The sequence below is a fragment of the Tursiops truncatus genome, chromosome 19, assembly GCF_011762595.2.
Source record: "Tursiops truncatus isolate mTurTru1 chromosome 19, mTurTru1.mat.Y, whole genome shotgun sequence".
NCBI classification, from domain to species: domain Eukaryota; kingdom Metazoa; phylum Chordata; class Mammalia; order Artiodactyla; family Delphinidae; genus Tursiops; species Tursiops truncatus.
The window spans coordinates 35,088,098-35,106,277 of NC_047052.1; the positions used below are offsets into that span (position 1 = coordinate 35,088,098).

The 18,180-nt window shown below is 35.3% G+C and overlaps 1 protein-coding gene across 3 annotated transcripts in view; it reads right to left on the reverse strand.

Moving 5' to 3' along the window:
* The window catches only part of LONP2 (lon peptidase 2, peroxisomal), a 102,281-nt gene that overhangs the window by 36,608 nt on the left and 47,493 nt on the right, over positions 1 to 18,180 (reverse strand). For all 3 annotated transcript variants that reach the window (XM_073795648.1, XM_019932467.3, XM_004311607.4), the window contains 3 exons: positions 6,638 to 6,788; positions 4,661 to 4,787; positions 590 to 723 (listed from right to left, as the gene is read on the reverse strand). In XM_073795648.1, the coding sequence (XP_073651749.1) occupies positions 590 to 723; positions 4,661 to 4,787; positions 6,638 to 6,788 (412 nt within the window). The remainder of the gene's footprint in view (positions 1 to 589; positions 724 to 4,660; positions 4,788 to 6,637; positions 6,789 to 18,180) is intronic.

Below are 18,180 nucleotides of genomic sequence, written 5' to 3' on the forward strand. Positions count from 1 at the left end.
TCCACATGTCATTAACTCGAGGAATAGACTCCTTCCCTTTTTTTCCTTGTCACCACCTCCACAATTCTTTTTCAAAGAAAAAATAGTTTAAATTACATCTTAAATGTGTATTTATCAAAGAAAATGTGTGAGAAAAATATTACACATGAAGCTATTCCAGAGAACAAAGATCTGCCCCTGCAGTACTTGGACAGCTTGGATTTTTTTTTTTCTCTTTTCTTTTTACTGTTGTAGCAACTTTCTATGCTATAAATATTGAATGACTTAACAATCTGGATCAGAAGGAAAAATGAGAACGCCAGAGCCCAAACATAAAGTGTACCATCATTACAAAGCTGGAGAAAAAATATCCCTAAAGCATTAATACTAAGTATTATTCCTGCTCAAACTCTGTATTATTTGTAGAAAAGAATCCTCTTGATAAAATACATCAACCATTAAGTTTTACTTACTCACTGGATGCACTTACCAGTTGAGAAACATGTGCCATTGCTCCAAGGACCACCCCACACTATCCCTCCACATCCAACTTTTTTTGCCATTTACCCCTAGCCACCAAGCCTGTAGGCACCAGATCAAAGTCACAGACCTTCTCCCTCAGCCACATCAGGACGGTCCAACCTGGCCTCTCTGTGCTGTCCCTCTGCCACCTTCACAGCAACAGCTCGGCAAATGGCCCCCAGCTTCCTGTCCAGAGAGCGAACCCCTGCCTCTCTGGTGTACCTGTCATCAAAGAAAAATATTTTATTTTTGGCTAAACACCACCTGTAAAAATAGAAGTCATGTGATTAACAACTACCCTAAAGGAAGTGTACGTTTAAAAGTTTATTACAGTTTCTTGAGTACTAACTGCCTCACCTTTAAAAATTCCTCTGTATTCTTATTTCTTAAATATTCAGAGTATTTCCAGCTACAACTTTTCCTTTTATATAGAATATCTTGGACCATTACACTATACTTAAAAGTGAATTACTGGTTCTTCAATTTATAGCGCCAAAGTAAATTTAGCAGCACATAAAACATGATTTACTCCTTGATGATATGTGTAAGTGCTTTCTTAAAATCTGTCGATTTAAGAAAATTCTGATAAATTTATTATACATGAAACATTGCTGAAAGAATCAGAAAAATAATTTTTTTTCCAAACTAAAGCAAAAATAATTGGAGACAGAAATCTAGTCTTTACTTGGAACTGTGCTAATTACCTCTATTTAGTGTCTTTTCATTGTAGAGACTTCTAAAGAAAGAAATATGCTAATGATGCAAGCATTGTGATATAGTGGAAAAGGTTCTAAATGTGGTTAAGCAGAGCTGTCTTAAAAAACATACACGTTAGACTCAAATTCCATAAGCCACTTCATCATCCTTTATACAGTACAACCATTTTTGGCCACCCAGCTCTGGATGAGTTTGAATGGACAGCATCAGCTAGAGAATGCAGTTTTATCTGAAAAACTGGATTTGATTAGGCAGTCAGACATATATTCAAGACTCTGGGGAAGCAGATTTTTTAAGTTCTGAGAAAAGACAAATAAAATTCTTGGCTAAACACTCTAAAGTAAAAAACTAATTTCAATCAAAGGAATAGGAAGATAAAGGAATAAAGTCCATATTATACAAATGCATGTAATTTCACTAAGAAAGAAAATAGGGAGGCACGTTAAAAATAAACAAACCAACATGTAAAAACAAAAACAAAAACCCAATGTAGCTTCCTAGACAACTATTTGATGAGCTCAGATGAAAGGGTTTGGACAAAAGATGAAAGAGAAGGTCCTGAAGATGCTTACAGAGCGATGGTCTGAACATGCAGAAATGGTACCAGGAAGTTCAGAATGAACTGGAGCTTGCCAAAAATAATAAGGACGTCAACAACAACAACAAAAAACTTTTTTTAGGTTTGGAACAATCATGGGCTAGGAACTAATGCAGACAGTATAATATTAACAGCGACTGGAGGAACGTAGACACAACTGCTGGTTTGGTTTAGTAATTTTAAACCAAAAAAGGAAGAATCACCAGTGTCAAATAAGAATTGGTTAATGTTTCCAAACCATGACTAGATGATCATGAAGACACTAATTTTCAGAGGACATAAAACTAACGTACTGGATGATAATCAAGATAAAAAAAAATCAATTTGCTGCAATGGTAGCTGAAACTAAAATGTATATTAAAATATACATAATTATAAACGTCTACATCTGGGCTTTAAAAAATTCAACCCTATAAAGATGGAATGAGATAGACCAAGTGCAGCAGAAATTCAAAGAACTAAAGGTGTTGGGTAACTATATGTGCAACAGGCAAGAGGATAACCTAAAAAAGCTAAGAATCTCGGGCTTCCCTGGTGGCACAGTGGTTGAGAGTCCGCCTGCCAATGCAGGGCACACGGGTTCGTGCCCCGGTCCGGGAAGATCCCACATGCCGCGGAGCGGCTGGGCCCGTAAGCCATGGCCGCTGAGCCTGCGCGTCTGGAGCCTATGCTCCGCAACGGGAGAGGCCACAACAGTGAGAGGCCCACGTACCGCAAAAAAAAAAAAAAAAAAAAAAAAAAACCAAAACCAACCAAAAAAAAGCTAAGAATCTTGAGACAGTCATAAAATAATACAGTCAGAATAAGAAAATCAGTGGTCTTCTTAACACCGTGAACTATTTAGGCTATGTCTGAAACACTGAGTTCTGCTCTGGGTGTTTATTTTAAAAGAGACATTGACATCACAGAAATCTTTCAGGAGAAGACTAATCAGGAAGGTGAAAAGTCTTGAAAGTGGGTCAAGAGGAATGGTAAAGAGAATAGGAGAGGAGATCAGCTCAGTGCTTTGTGACCGCCTGGAGGGGTGGGATAGGGAGGGTGGGAGGGAGGGAGACACAAGAGGGAAGAGATATGGGAACATATGTATATGTATAACTGATTCACTTTGTTATAAAGCAGAAACTAACACACCATTGTAAAGCAATTATACCCCAATAAAGATGTAAAAAAAATTAAAAAAAAAAAGAATAGGGATATTTAGCCTGAAGAAGAGAACATTTATGGGATGTGGACCTGACAGCATTTTTTTTTAATACCAGAAAGGCTGTAAAAGGGAGGAATTAGATTCTAGGTGTACATATAGGGCAGAATGAGAAAACTATAGGGAGGTGAATATAAAAACTCTTTCATAACAATTATATTTACTCACCAAGGAGTGGTTTGCAGTAAGCACTGTAATTCAAGCAGTCTAGTTACCCTGGGAGGTAAGGAGGACTAGATGACTTCTAAGACTTCCTCCCCTCCTCCCAAACACTATGGGTCCATGACTACGACACAGGAAAAGATGAAAAACACACGAAAGATGAAAATCTATGTCCTAAGTTGGGTAACTCACTATATACCCAAAACTTGCCTGGAGTAGCAAATACCTGTGCTGTTTTTATAAAAATTAAAACTGCTCAGAGAAATTTCCTAATGTTCACAGCTTTTAATAGCTGATGTTTTGAGCTAACAAGTATATAAAAAAGAAATAATTCTCCAGGCAACAACTGGGAAATACAAATAGTGATTATTCTTTAAGTCATTAGTATTTAGCTCCAGATAAGCTATGAATGGATATTTTTCTCTATCACTCATATTTTACAGATGGGGAAGCTATCAAAAAGGTTAAGTGACTTGTTGAAAGTTACCCAAAGACATGAGAGGTATTATCTGGAATAATGATATTTTTGGAAGACTCTGGTGCAGAAATCACCTACTTTATTTCTCCTGGCATTATCCACACAATAAATCACAAGTTAAGAAAAGGAACTCCTAGGTCAGATTGAGTCTTACTTGTTTCATAAGTAAATTTAAACAGACTTCCAAACAGACTTCCTTAAGAAGGCTGGCTTAGATCAAAAAGCAGCCTGACTGGCCAAACTCTAAGTCAAAGTTCAAAACAGAGGGAGACTTCACTTCTTTTGAAAAAACAGTGGTTACTGGGAACGGGCTGCATGAGGAGTTCTGGCAGCCCGACACAATTTGCCAGATGATGCAACAGACCTGCAATACTGAGCCAGGAAAACTGTGAGAGGCTATTGTAGATAGAAGTTCTCAACAGGATATATTTTCCATTCAAACATGCAATCTATAAATCAGACTCAGCAATACTCAACTCAGATAATTTATGTGCTGCTTGCCATGGGCTTAACCACTTGGTAGCTAACTCAGGAAAATACCTTCTCTGTTGTTCTGGTGTTAATTCTGAAGATGAAAACACTAAGGATATTTTTAAAATCTCTCAAAGAGAAGAAAAGAAAATCTGAATAACTTAAAACTGATGTCTGAAAGTACCATCTCACTCTCAGGAGAATTCAAGTTTCAAGATCCTGGGACATAAAAGGTGTCTCAATATTTTCCATGTTTTTGGTTGTTAAATTTATCAAATTAATCCCTTATACTGCAACAGTGGAAAAGTTGAAATTCTGGCTCAACTGAAGTCCTTAATTATCTATGAAGATACTCTAAATGCCTTCCCTGTGAATTTCTGCCTAATACAGAGCCCTGTGTAAATCAATAGTTATGGAAATGCTTGCTGGGAATCTGCTGGAGAGAGAAAAATGGATGCTGTGAGTTGCCAGTGAAATAGGAATCTCGTTTTCAGATCTGAACATTATTGAAGCCTCAGGACGGCTGACTAACCTGGTGATGATGTCCAGAGTAGTAACCTGAGGGATCTGAATCTGCTGAGGAGTCAGCCCATGTTGTTCCAGTTGCTTTGGGATCAAGTGCCTGTGGGCAATCTCTATCTTTTCCTCTTGTGTATACCCTGGAAAAGAAGCGATTTTGCTTTGTGATTATTCACATTGCTTCCACAGTGCCATGCTTCATTAATAAATCCAACACAGATGCAATGGATCTTGGATTTAGAATGAATTTAAGTATGACTTCAACTAAGATTATAATCAGAATAAAGAAATTTAATCTCCAATCAATAATTGTTAAAATTTCCAACTTTTTCACAAACAAAATAAGCACTTACTAAGTAAGCACAGTGTTTGAAAAGTCTTCTGATTAATGATGTATCTCTCAAAGAAGAGAAAAAAATCTCAGTTTCATTAACTTAGAGATAATTACCTCCTTAACTCAAATGTGAGCTTTTATTATTTAATAGGAAAATAATACATCCCTTTTCTTTAGCATAATTTGACACATAATTGAAAAAACTGACAGCAGCAACAACAGAGACCTCAATTAAGACTTCAAGGGAAGAGCTGCAAAGGAGCTATTTCCTGAACTCCGACTATAAACTTTAGCAACAAACAAAACAGAAACTAAGACTTCCCTATAAAAGTTTTATTCCTTACATGTTGGAATTATACATATAATTTATATATTTAAAAGACTTCGTGGTCTTAGCTACTTAAAAGCCTCAACGAGTATAAATTTACTTTGTCTTTAAAACAAATGTCCCCCACAATAATTGCCCCTTTCCATTTAACAAGCAAAAATTAAAAAGATGAATTGACAAGGCATCTTTTGAGTAGAAAAAGGAAATTAAAAACATCAGAAATGCTAGAAGACAGGATAACCAAAACTGCAGAAGAAGGTGGCATCATATGTCCACCTCTGCAGCAGCTGCCCTGATTATTTCACTTCACGTTAGTAAATCTTATGGATTTTGATTTGGAGTTTCCAGGCAACTGGATCTCATTACTTATTTTAGTGTTATAAATAGGCACAAAGCAAGTTTAAAATTCTCCACCATATTTTAAAATTAAATACAGAGACCTGCAGGGTTCGCAAATAACTAAGAAATCCAATTATCATTTACTGGAGGGTGAAAATATATTTCAGTTTAATATGAAATATATATTTAGATTATACTCTATTTTTATTTTAAAAAATACCCACTGACATTTGATCTCTTCTAGGGAAAAATAATTCTGAGCAATTTAAATAAGGTGAAAACACTGGGATTTATTTAGTGTTAGTAACTAAAGGACTTTTTTTTACACACTCCAGTGAAGGAGAAGACATGGTTAAAAAAAAAAAAAAAAGTATATAACTACTTGGCAGATTCAACTATAAAGAAGAAGAATTTAAAAGCACCCTGTACTTTTATATAAAAATGAGGCCAGCTGTAATAAAGAGAAAGTTTTAGGACGTATTTCTTAACAAGAATAAATGATTACTTTCCAAGAGATGGTAAAAACTTCAAAATCTGATAGACAGGAAGCTACACTGGGTATGTAAAGACCTATTTTTGTGTTTTAGACACTGACTTTAAAGAAAAGAAATTATTTTTATCTGTAATTTTAGAAATTGCTTCAAAGAAGAATATCTTGTTTTGCATAAAAATGATCACTCTTTTATGCTAAGTTAAAACCGAAAGTATTATGCTGTATACAATGTACATACACTCTTGTCTGTCATGGTTAAAACAAACAAAATTTTGTAGACTTTGAATCTACAATATATAAAAGCTGGTTTATATGCCAGATTCAGAACTTTTGAAGATCATACACTGGCAAATCAACTTTTTATTCAAAACTTCACAGCTTGACCAGTTTTAAAGAGTGATGCTCAGAAAAGCAAGAAATAGCTTTTTATTGATCAAAATCATTATTTAACAATCATTATTTAACAAAATAATGATTTTGTTTACAAATCAAGTACCTGGCACCTGAATGATCTCCATTCTGTCCAACAAAGCAGGTGGAATAGTAGCAGTGGTGTTGGCAGTAGCTATAAAAAGAACTTGGGAAAGGTCAAAGGCCACATTTAGATAATGATCTGTGAAGTTATGGTTTTGTTCAGGATCCAACACCTGTGGGAGAACAATAAACATTTAAACAGATTCAGTAGTTCCAAAAGAAAGCTGTATAAATTAAAACATGATATTTCTGCTCAATACAGTTAGTTTGGGAAATATGGGGCTAACACTAAAAACTAAACACTAAAACTAAAATTTTTTGAACATATGTAAGCACAAAGAAGCAAAAATTAGCCATTCAAGCTGTTCTCAAATCTACTAATGACTCACTGTGTGGCCATAAATAAGTTATCAATCCTGCAGAACAAGTTTCCCTCTTGGTAACACACCCTCTCTTACCTGCTATGGGAATATTAAGTAAATCTGTACAGCATCTTGAAATTCTTAGGTAACTGGTAAAATAATAATTAGTATATTCCTCCTCAAACATTATCAGAAAGTCTTTAACAGGTTTTTTTTTTCTTTTGGTTGCATCACGGCACGTGGGATCTTAAGTTTCCTGACCAGGGATCAAACCCACGCCCCCTGAAGTGAAAGCGCGGAGTCCTAACCACTGGACCGCCAGGAAATTCCCCTAACAGTTTTTAAAAAAGTAAAACCTTTCTGTTTATAATGAGCAAAATATTACTATCTCTTAAAAATATTTTAGTTGGATAAATGAGATAATTTACCAATTAGGTTCTTAAAACGTTGAACAATTGTATGTTAAGGAGAATATATCTTCTTAGATTACTGTTCAAATGCTCCAAGTCATAGGCACTCGCAGTGAAGAGGCCTACACTGGACTTAAAAGAAGGCAATGAGTGGCTTCCACATGTTCTAACCTTCAATATATTACCACTTTCACTTAGACTAGGTTAGTATAGATATAAATAGGGTTGACATGCACAGGCAAGAAGGAAGCAAAATGACTAAAATACTTACCACTCACAATTTTATTATATAACTATCTTTTCCTTGCTTCTGATTCCCTTTCTAAAGTTTTACTTGTTTTTAAATATATCCACAAGTTAATTCGAAGCCCTTTACTCTTGAAAACTCTTGAATGTTTAACTTTTGTTAAACATTCATCGTTATTGGCAACTCAGTGTGTATCTAGAATACAATTCCTAGAAAGTTCTACTATTCATATTTTCACAAGACTTAATAATGTTTAATGTTATAAAAATGTTACTTTCAAGTCATCAAAGACAATTCTAATCATGTTCAGCATAAACTGGTTAAGTGTAATATTACTGTCTACCAACTACCTGAAAACTGTTTATCTATGTATGGCAATCTTAGTTAAACCCACTGTCTAGTTAAATAAAAATCTATCATTTAATGGCTATAATTAAATTTAATACATACATGTTGGATATGTTACTGTTCAAGTGAAGTAATTTTTTTTTTCCCTTAAAATTTTAAGACACTGAGGTTTTGGGACATCCCTGGTGGTGCAGTACTTAAGAATCTGCCTGCCAATGCAGGGGACACAGGTTCAAGCCCTGGTCCAGGAAGATCCCACAGGTCGTGGAGCAACTAAGCCCAGGGGCCACAACTACCAAGTGTGAGCTCTAGAGCCCGTGAGCCACAACTACTGAGCCTGCATGCCACAACTACTGAAGCCTGTGCACCTAGAGACTGTGCCCCGCAACAAAAGAAGCCACCTCAATAAGAAGCCCACGCACCGCAACGAAGAGTAGACCCCGCTCGCCACAGCTAGAGAAAGCTTGTGCACAGCAACAAAGACCCAACGCAGCCAAAAGTAAATAAATAAAAAATAAATGAATTCATAAAAAAAAGACACTGAGGTTTTAAAAAGTAGAAAAATTAATAAAGCAAGGTTCCTGAGTTATGACTGAGGTCTTTTAAAGTGTATTACAGGATACCTAGGTTATGAGGACAGAAAATCAGTGATGCTCAATTTGCCTACCTCCATCTTTTGTTTAGGAAAATACAAAAAGATACGTAGAGTTTAAACAACATCAGAAATACTAATCATTAGTCTGCCAGATAAAAAGCATTTCTAGGAACCACTACTCAGATGAAACCTTAAGGTAAACTGGTGAGTTCATGGAGGGACAAGAATTACAGTCAGAACCTTCTAGCCATCAAACCTCCACTTTTCCCCCAAACTTCAGAGTCAGGGCTTCCATGGCCTTCCAACTCGCCCACATAAAAGAGCAGATTCCAAGAATGACCAGAGCTGTTTTTTCTCTTCTCCTGATTAAAAGGTATTTCTACATAAACCTGAAACTATAATTCCTACCTACGGAGTATGACTAGGAACGGAAACAGCTGTGATATGACATTTTATTCTTAGGGACGTGAAGTCAGAGGTGGGATAAACTCTGGGAAGAGGTGTACGCTGAGAATTTTTCTTCAGTAAGTTTCTGGCAAAAGAAGAACTACAGATGTTTGTAGGCAATCCAGGAATATACTCCACTTATTACACATGACGTGGCAACTGTCATCTTTAAGTATGATAGTATGGTGATACTTTTTAAAAGTCTATATCTTTTAGGGATAGATGCTAAAATATTTATGAAAAGATATGATGTCTGGAATTTGATTCAAAATAAATAGGAGTGGGATGAGGGAGAATGGGTAGGAATAGATGAAATAAGATTGGTCATGAGATGGTAATTGTTAAAGGTAGGTTATAAGTTTTATGGTTCATTATCCTATTTTATCAACTTTTGTTATGGTTGATATTTTCCACAACAAAAAGTAAAAATAAATAAATAAAGTAAAATAAAGTAACTAAAATCAACTCTGGAAGCCACATACAAATACTATAGAAATTAAATCAGTGATGATGACAAAGTTGAGAAAAATGTCCAGAGCATAGCAGAAAAAGGCAGTAAAGCTATGTAGGGGAAATATATGGAAAAAATAAAGATATCTAATTCACAGATAATTGATATAACTAAAGAAGAGGTCTCAGCAAGTGTAAAATCAGATATAATTAAAGAAATAACCAAGAAAATATTCTAGAAGACTCAACACTACAGATTGAAAAGCCTTAGACTCCTCGTGTGCAGTAATAAATGACAGAATGTTAGGATAACAGCTACAGAATTTTCAAGCAAACTTATGACTACTTTAAAATGCTTTAAAAATATTTTATTACACAGAATACATGCCACAACACATAAGTTACAAAGGATAACAAAGTGAACATCTGTGAACCAACTACCCAATTGTGACTACATCTGTATTTTGTGTTTAGATCAGTGGTCACCAAAGTGGAATGTTTAGAATAACCCACCAAAGTGCAAGTAGAAAATATGAGTACATATATTCATCTTTATGTATCTATAAATACTAGAAAGAAATTGGTTTTTAAAATATTTAATATACAAAATGAAGTAATGCCCTTACTTGGAATACATGTTATACACATGAGATATTCATAGAGAAGAGTAGAAATCCTATAACATACCAGGCTGATGTGGGGCCCTCACTCATCTGCTTTAAATGTAATTATAGCACAACTGCAGTCCATGTGTGCCTGATTAACTGTTTTTACAGAATATAAATGGATGGATGAAGTGTTTAAAAAAATTCCTGCAAAGTATCATTAAAGATGTGAACAACAAGAAAATGATAAGAGTTGACACTTTTACTTCTGGAATAAGCTTTGATAGCCACATTATAAAGTAAAAACAATTATCTAATTAGAATACATTGTTTTCACTAAAAATAATTACTTTACTTTAAAAAATTTATTCTGTGTGTGTTGTACATATAAATATCTAACATTAGTACAATGGTACATTTATGTTATGTTTATATTACATATTTATCCTTTGTTATGGATTGAACTATGTCCCCTCAATGTGACTATATTTGGAAATAGGGCCTTTAAGGAGGTAATCAAGGTTAAAAGAGGCCATAAAGGTGGGGCCCTTGTCCAATATGACTGGTGTCCTTATAAGAAGAAAGAGAGAGACCAGGGATGCATAAGCACAGAGAAAAGGTCATGCGAGGACACACTGAGAAGGCAGCCATCTGCAAGCCAAGGAGGAGACCTCAGGAGAAATCAAACCTGCCAACAACTTGATCTTGGACTTCTAGCTTTCAGAACAGTGAGAAAATACATTTGTTTGTTTTTTTAAGCCACCCAGTCTGTGGTATTTTTGTTATGGCAGCCTTAGCATTCTAATACACCCTTATTATATATGTATTTATATCATAGAGAGAGATATTTTCAAAAATTTTAACTGATGGAATATGTGAACAAAACATATGGGGATTACTGGTGCAGACAACAAAGAGACATTAGCAAATATAAAGGGCCTCAAAACATAACCTATAAACAAATCCTTAAAAGAAAGTAACCTGAAGATATATTCCATCTGAACAACAAATATATCAAAATAAAAGGAACAGAAGCAATGAAATCATTTAAGCCCAGAATTCAAACTAAATGTATGAGTATGCACTTTTAGAACGAGGGACTGAGGAAGTCTGAAAATCTGCTCCTCCATAAAAGCAATGAGAACTGGCAAATGTTGTCAAAATCAACTTTTTCAGTATTCTAGAAATTAACTTGCAACGAGCTGTTTATTCAGACTGTGCCCCGCAACAAAAGAAACCACCTCAATAAGAAGCCCATGCACCGCAACGTTTTCTTATTCAAGAAAAACAACTGAATCTCAGTAAATATAACAAGCTTTATGGTCTATTAACTTGCTTTACTCCCTCCTCTTCTCCCAAGTTCATGGTAGCCTTGAAAACTAATAGCCTCACAACCACAATAGCTGTGAAAACCAGTTGCCTAGCAACCCCTATAAGGGGCAGAATAAGATTAGAGCTCCCCAGAAGCCACATCCCCAGAGAATGTCACCCACCTGTCTGAAAGTTCCTTGGAAAGGCTCAATTCTCAGGATTTATCTTTATTTGACCTGACTCAGAGAACACTCTGTGTGAACAGCCCTACACTCAGGGCATTTGTCAAAAACAACCGATAGCAATTGTTTAACACTGCAGCTGCCTGAGGCACCGCTACCAGTTGGGACTAACAAGAGGCTGATCAAAAAACTTAAAGAAAAAAATCTGGGTGATGAGATATTCATAGAGGCTTTTGAAAAGCTCTGAAATATTCCTAGGAATCTAGGTTATATATATGTATAGGACTCTAAGTATGATCAGGAAAAATCTGAGAAAGGCTTCAAAGTTCACCTCTGGCAGACACTGAAGCTGTATAAAAGCAGGAAGCAAAGGCTAAGGTAGAGTTATAAACTCTGCCCAAAAGTGAAGCACAGAGCCCCTTGGAAAAGAGTGGGAGACCTATTGATTCAGGCACTTAAGGAAATCTCTGTCCTACCATTAGCTGACCACTAAACAAGCAGCAACTTCAGTGGCCACCCATGACAAAGAATACAGACTTTACAGAAAGAGACCAGGAAAAACACTGAAACAAACCAAATAACAACAACAACAACAAACCAACAAATCCTTGAGGGAGGGGGAAATCTAATTATATATTTAAAAATTATAACATTATATATGTTCGGTTTCAACAAAGCAATTATGAGACACATGAAGAAATACAAAACTATGGTCTAGGGGCTTCCCTGGTGGCACAGTGGTTGGGAGTCCACCTGCCGATGCAGGGGACACGGGTTCATGCCCTGGTCCGGAAGGATCCCACATGCCGCGGAGTGGCTGGGCCCGTGCGCCATGGCCGCTGGGCCTGCGCGTCTGGAGCCTGTGCCCCGCAACGGGAGAGGCCACAACGGTGAGAGGCCCGCATACCGCAAAAAAAAAAACCAAAAAACAAAACAAAATAAAACTATGGCCTAAAATCAGTAAAAGAAAAAAAAAATAGTGAACAGAAATTGTCCCTGAAGAAGCCCAGATGTCAAACTTCTTAGACAAAGATTTAAAACCAGCTATTATATATATGTTCAAAAAAACTAATGCCACAACACGGATGAACTTTGAAGATATTATGCGAAGTGAAATAAACCAGTTACAAAAAGACAAGTACTGTATGATTCCACTTATATTAGATGAATAGATTAGTCAAACTTACAAAAACAGAAAGGAAAATGATAGTTGCCAGGCACTGAGGAAGGAAGAAATGGAGAGTTGCTGTTTCATGAGTATAGAGTTTTGTAAGACAGAAAAGTTCTAGAGATTGGTTACATAAAAATGTGAATAGGGCTTCCCTGGTGGCGCAGTGGTTGAGAGTCTGCCTGCCAATGCAGGGGACACAGGTTCGTGCCCCGGTCCGGGAGGATCCCACATGCCGTGGAGCGGCTAGGCTAGGCCCGTGAGCCATGGTCGCTGAGCCTGCGCTTCCAGAGCCTGTGCTCCGCAATGGGAGAGGCCACAGCAGTGAGAGGCCCGCGTAACGCAAAAAAAAAAAAAAAATGTGAATATACCTAACACCACTGAACTGTACACTTAAAATTGGTTAAGAGGACAAATTTTATGTTAAGTGTATTTTACTACAATTAAAAAATAAAACTAAAGGAAACCACATCTGAAGAACTACAAGAAACTATGAAAACAATGTTCTAACAGATAGAAAATATCAATAAAGAGACAGGAATCATAAAAAAAGCAAATAGAAATTTTAATATTGAAAAATATAGTAACTTAAATGAAAAATTCACTAGATGGGCTAACTAGCAATTTTAGCTGGCAGAAGAAAGAATCAATGAACTTGAAGATAGGTCAATTGAGATTAATCAATCTGAGGAACAGAAAGGAAAAAGCAAAGAAATGAACAGTGCCACAGGGACCTACTGGACATTAGAAAACATTAATTGACACATCTAATAAGCTCAACAAACCCTAAGTAAACTCAGAGATTCATACCTACACTCATCATAGTCAAACTGTCAAAAGACAAAGACAAAGAATCTTAAAAGCAACAAGAGAAAATACTGTTTTCATTAAGTGCAAGGGACCCTCCATAAGATTAAGAACTGACTTTGCATTAGAAACCATGAGGATGGAAAGCAGTAAGAGGACATACTGAAAGAAAAAAAGACTCAACCAAGATCTGTATATCCAACAAAGCTATCTTTCAAAGATGAAGGAGAAATTAAGACATTCCCAGATTTAAAAAAAAGAAAAAACACTGAAACAATTTGTAGCTAGCAGACCACACTATAAGACATATTAAAAGCTGAAGTGAAAGGTCACTAAACTGTATCCAAATACACACAAAAAGAACACTAATGAAAGTAATTACATCAGTAAATATAAAAAACAGTATATGGGAAGGGGGAAGGGATAAATTAGGAGCTTGGGATTAACATACATACACTACTATATATAAAATAGATAACCAACAAGGACCTACTGTATAGCACAGGGAACTATATTCAATATTCTGCAATAACCTATATGGGAAAAGAATCTGAAAAAGAATGAATACATATACATGTATAATTGAATCACTATGCTGCACACCTGAAACACAACATTGTAAATCAACTATACCCCAATAAAATTTTTTAAAAAGACAATATAATGCATTTTTGTTTGTGACTTTTATGTTCTCTTATCTGATTCAAAAAACTTCATTAAACGATAATTACTGCTGACCCTCATTATTCATGGATTTTATATTTGCAAATTCACCTACTTGCTAGAATTTATTTGTAACTCCAAAATTAATACTTGTAGTGCTTCTGCAGTCGTTTGCAGACATGGTATAGCACATCACCCAAGGTGCATATTTCCAGCTGAGGTCAAACATGATGCTCTGCCTTATTTTAATTCTCATATTCTAAGCAAGGATCCTCCTTGAAGTCTATTTAGTTCCAGGTTTTCATTTTTGTGTTTTTTGTTAGTTATTCTGCTCTTTAAAAAGCCCGAAAGGCAGTGCTGAAGTGCTGTCTAGTGTTCCTGTGAGCAAGAAGGCCATGATGTGCCTTACGGAGAAAATACGTGTGTTAGATAGCTTCATTCAGGCGTGAGTTATAGGGTTATGGTCATGAGTTTAATGTTAATGAATCAACAATATATATTAAATATATAAATAAGGCAACTTTAAACAGAAACACAAATAAAACAAGGTTATGTACTGATTGATGACAAACTGGCTTGCAGGAAGCTAACCCTGTATTTCTTCAAGGAGCAATAATTCAGTATTTGCTACTTCAGTGTTTGCTGTAACTTTATAGAACATAACTACTGCAAATAATGAGAATCAACTATATACTACTGTGTTGATAAGCTTACAGTGTATAGAGATGTATTTTCTATGAGAAAAATGGTACAAAAGAGGGCTGAGGGAAGGAGGGCTTGTTGAAACTAAGTTTTTACATACTATTTGCAATCATTAATTTCATGTGTCAACTTGGAGAGTGTTTTGGATGAAATTAATATTTACATCAGTGAACCTTGGGTAAGTTTGCCTCCATAATGTGGGTGGGCTTCATCCAAACAGCTGAAGGTCTGAAGAGAACAAAAAGACTGGCCTCCTTGAGCAAGAGGAAATTCTCCAGCAAACTGCCTTCAAACTTCGTCTACACTATCAGCTCTCCTTGGGTCTCAAGCCTGCTGGCCCACACTATAGATTCTGGACTTCCCAGCCTCCATAACTACATGAGTTAATTCCTTACAATAAATCTCTTTACATGAGTATATCTAGATATCTATTATATCTATAGATATACATGGATAGAGATAATCTATATATTATAAATAAATATATCTATATGTTCAGTAACAGGTAAAACTGGGAAAAGATCAGCAAGGACATAGAAGACCTGAATAGTACTATCAACCAACTAGACATAACAAACACCTAGAGAGCAATCCATCCAACAGCAGCAGCAGTATACATATTCTTCACGAGTGCACATGCAAACATTCTCCAGGGTAGACCATAAGCAAGCCATTAAACAAATATCTATATTTCAAAAGCCTGAAATCATACAAAGTATAATCTTTGACCACCATGCAATAAAATTAGAAATGAATAATTTTTAAAAATTTGGAAATTCACAAAAATATGAAATTAACCCCTAAATTACAAGGGAAATCAAAACGAAATCACAAGGGAAATTGGAAAACATTCCGAGATGAATAAAAACAAAAATATAAGTTACTAAAACTTATGAGAGGCAGCTAAAGTAGTGCATATAAAGATATTGATAGCTGTAAATGCATATACTAAAGAAAATTCCAAATCAATAAACTAACCTTCCATCTTTAGAAAGTAGAAAAAGAACAAACTGAATACAAAGCAAGCAGAAGGAAGGATTAGAGAATAATCCTTAAATAAATGAAACTGTGACAAGAAAAACAATTGAGAAAAATCAACAAAAGAAAAGTTGGTTCTTTGAATAGTTCAATAAAATTGACAAACATTTAGCCATACTGAGTAAGGAAAACAAGGACATTCAACTTACTAAATCAGGAATGACACAGGTCACATTACTATCAACCTTACAGAAATAAAAAAGAAATAAGAGTATACTATAAACAAACTTGTATGCCAACAAATTTGATAATCTAAATGAAATGGGAAAATTTCTAGAAAGATATAAACTATTGAAAGTAATCTGTCAAAAAGTAATAGAAAATCTGAATAGATCTTGCCATTCCTATCCATCATTGTACTGGAGGTTCTAGCCAGGGCAATTGGGGGTCGGGGGGGAAGGCATCCAGACTGGAAAAAAGTAAAAGTATCTCTATTTGCATATGACATGATCTTGTACATGGGAAAACTCTAAGGAATCTACTAAAAAAACCATTAGAACTAATAAACAAGTTCTGAAAGGTTGCAGGATACAAGACTGATATACAAAAATCAATTTGTATTTCTTTACATAAGCAATGAACAATTTGAAAAAGAACTGAAGAAAATAATTCAATTTATTTTCTTCAATAGTATCAAAAAGAATAAAACACATTTAACAAAAGAATTGCAAGACATATACTCAAAAACCAAGTTGAAAGAAATTAAAGAAGATCTAAATAACAGAAGGACCCCCCGTTCATGGATTCAAAGAATTAATATTATTAATATGGCAATATTCCCCAAAGTGATCTACAGATTCAACAGAATCCCTATCAAAATTCTATTTAGCTTTTTTGTAGAAAGTGACAAAGCTGATCTTAAAACTTGTATGGAAGTAAAAAGGACCCAGAAGGGCTAGGCAATCTTGCAAAAGAAGAACAAATCAGGAGGATTCACACTTCCCAATTTCAATAATTTTTACAAAATTACAGTAATCAAGATTGTGTGGTACTGGCATAAGGATAGAAATATGGATCAGTGGTAGAGTTGGAAGTCCAGAAATAAACCCTTACACTTATAGTCAACTGATTTTCCACAAGGGCAACATTACATGGAAAAAGAAGTCAACAAATGGTGCTTGTGACAACTGGATATCCACAAGTGAAAGAATGAGGCGGATCCTGACATCTCACACCACATACAGACATTAATTCAAAATGGATTATAGATCTAAATATAAGAACTAAAACTGTAAAACTCTTATAAGAGAATGTAGGAGTAATCCTCATGACCTTGGATTAGGCAATGACTTCTTAGATATGACATTAAAACCAAAATAACAAAAGAAAAATACATATAAATTAGACTTTATCAAAATTAAAACCATTTTGTGCCTCAAAGAACACCATCAAAAAAGTGAAAAGAAAGCCCACAAAACTGGTGAAAACATTTGCAAATGATGTATCTCACAAGGGATTTACATCCAGAATATATAAGGAACTCAACAAGAAAAAGACAAATACCCAATTAAAAATGTGCAAATCATTTAAATAGATATTTCTATAAAGAAGATATACAAATAGCCAATAAACACATGAAACGATGCTCAACATTATTAGCAATTAGGGAAATGAAAATCAAACCACAATGAGCTATCACTTCACACATACTAAATCAAATGGATGGCTAAAATAAAAAAGACAGACAACAACAAGTGTTGATGAGGATGCGGAGAAACTGGAACCCTCATACACTGTTAGTGAGATAGTAAAATAGTGTAGCCGCTTTGGAAAATAGTTTGTAAGTTTCTCAAAATGTTAAATACAGAATTTTCATATGATCCAGCAATTCTACTCCTAGTCATACACTGAGAACTGAAAACCTATGTTTACACAGAAACTTGTACATGCATGATCACAGCAACATTATTCAGAATAACCAAAAGGTGGGAACCATCCGAACACCCATCAACCGCTCAATGATAAACAAAATATGGTATATATATTCACATAAGAGAATACTATTTAGCCATGAAAAGGAATGAAGTTCTGATGCACACAACATGGAGGAATCATGAAAACATTATGATAAGGGAAACAAGCTAGTCTCAAGAGGCCACATATTGTATGATTCTATTTATATGAAATATCCAAAACAGGCAAATCCACTGAGACAGAAAGATGAGTGGTTTCCAGGGGCTTCTGGTGGTGGTGGGGTATGGAGAGTGGCTGCTAATGGTACATGGGCAAA